This window comes from Austrofundulus limnaeus, unplaced genomic scaffold, assembly GCF_001266775.1.
Source record: "Austrofundulus limnaeus strain Quisiro unplaced genomic scaffold, Austrofundulus_limnaeus-1.0 Scaffold1, whole genome shotgun sequence".
NCBI classification, from domain to species: domain Eukaryota; kingdom Metazoa; phylum Chordata; class Actinopteri; order Cyprinodontiformes; family Rivulidae; genus Austrofundulus; species Austrofundulus limnaeus.
Genome location: NW_013952403.1, coordinates 576743 through 578122, shown reverse-complemented (window position 1 = coordinate 578122; position 1380 = coordinate 576743). Strand labels below are relative to the sequence as shown.

General features: G+C 41.1%; 1 protein-coding gene across 3 annotated transcripts in view; it reads right to left on the bottom strand.

The window, feature by feature from the left end:
* Positions 1 to 1380, bottom strand: part of med12 (mediator complex subunit 12) — a 34897-nt gene that overhangs the window by 21522 nt on the left and 11995 nt on the right. For 2 of the 3 annotated variants that reach the window (XM_014003761.1, XM_014003777.1), the window contains exons 13-15: positions 849 to 1078; positions 708 to 770; positions 426 to 599 (exon numbers count right to left, since the gene is read on the bottom strand). In XM_014003761.1, the coding sequence (XP_013859215.1) occupies positions 426 to 599; positions 708 to 770; positions 849 to 1078 (467 nt within the window). The remainder of the gene's footprint in view (positions 1 to 425; positions 600 to 707; positions 771 to 848; positions 1079 to 1380) is intronic. The other variant, XM_014003770.1, reaches the window with a different exon arrangement.

The window sequence follows — 1380 nt, the reverse complement described above, 5'->3', positions numbered from 1 at the left end:
TAAATAAATAAATAAATAAATTTTTTTCTTCAAACAATGATAAACCAAATAAAAAACAAAACAAAAAATTCAAACTCCTTAAACTGTAACGAACACAAATTAAACAATTTCATTTTTCTTCAACAATTCTTCCTTAATTGTTTTCTTATCTACTTTCATTAGATGCTTAAAGGTATATTTGACAGTTGAATATTTCAGACTGAAACTTTAAATCTGAACGATTGTCAGTTTGGGAACGCAATGCAGACAGAAAGACGCAGACTCTAAATCAGCTGTCCAAATTATTAGGAGTGATTCTATCAAAAATTATGGCTCATTTAAAATTTTACAACTTTCATCGAAAGCAAGGGTCACCAATAAAATTTGCTCAGGGGTCAGCATGTTTCTTAACAGCCTCTGCGGGGGGCTCGACTCAGCGTTCTTACCTGTGGAATGGGGAAGTGAGTAGCATACTGAATGTGCCGCGGTTGATCGTAGAGTTGCGGGAAGGCGGGGTCCATGCCTTTGTCTTTGCAGTTGGGCTTGCTGTCCAGGTCCGGAGCGGGCTTCTCGGGGGAGGGGCTCCCTTTGGACTCGCAATGCATCGGAGGTGAGAACATCTGCAGAGAACGAAAGTCTGAGGTTACCTCCAGCGTTACCGTGAGAATAAACTTTACTTTAAAACAAACTGGAGCTATATACTGAATGACACTTTATGCTTCGTCTACCTCCTCAAAATTAGCACTGGAGTTGGGATCAATTTCCATCGACTCAGACAGACCGGTATCCTGCTGGACAAATAACTTGATGTTAAAATTTAACACAAAGCAGTTACACAACAACAACAACAACAGATGCCTCCAACATGCCTCCATCTTCACACTGATGCCCGCATCCTGCTCTTTGCGCTCCGACTCATCGGAGGGCTCGTCGCTCGGGGAACGTGGCCGCGGCAGGTGAGAGTCCGAAGCCAGGTCGCCACGGGAGATCAGCGTGCACATGTAGATGTTGTGGGAGAAGACGTCGTGGCGAATGAGCTCACAGAAGAGAAGGACCAGGTTGGAAAATTCTATTCGCTCGCTTTCGTTCCCAGGTTCAGCTTTAAAAGAAAAAAAAAAACAATAATAAGATTTAAATTGCTTAATATTCGCACTCCCTGCTAAGACGGTAATGAAATCAGACAAAGCATTTGAAGTTCCTTCACACACAGAGGGTAAAATAAGTATTGAACAAGTCACCATTTTTCTCAGTAAATATATAACTAGAGGTGCTAATGACATGAAATTTTCACCAGATGTTGGTAACAACTCAAAAAATCAAACCATAAATGCCTGCAGACTGATTTCAAATTGAAAAATTCTGTGAAGAAGTGTCAAACAGGTGCTTTTGGTGATTTCATAC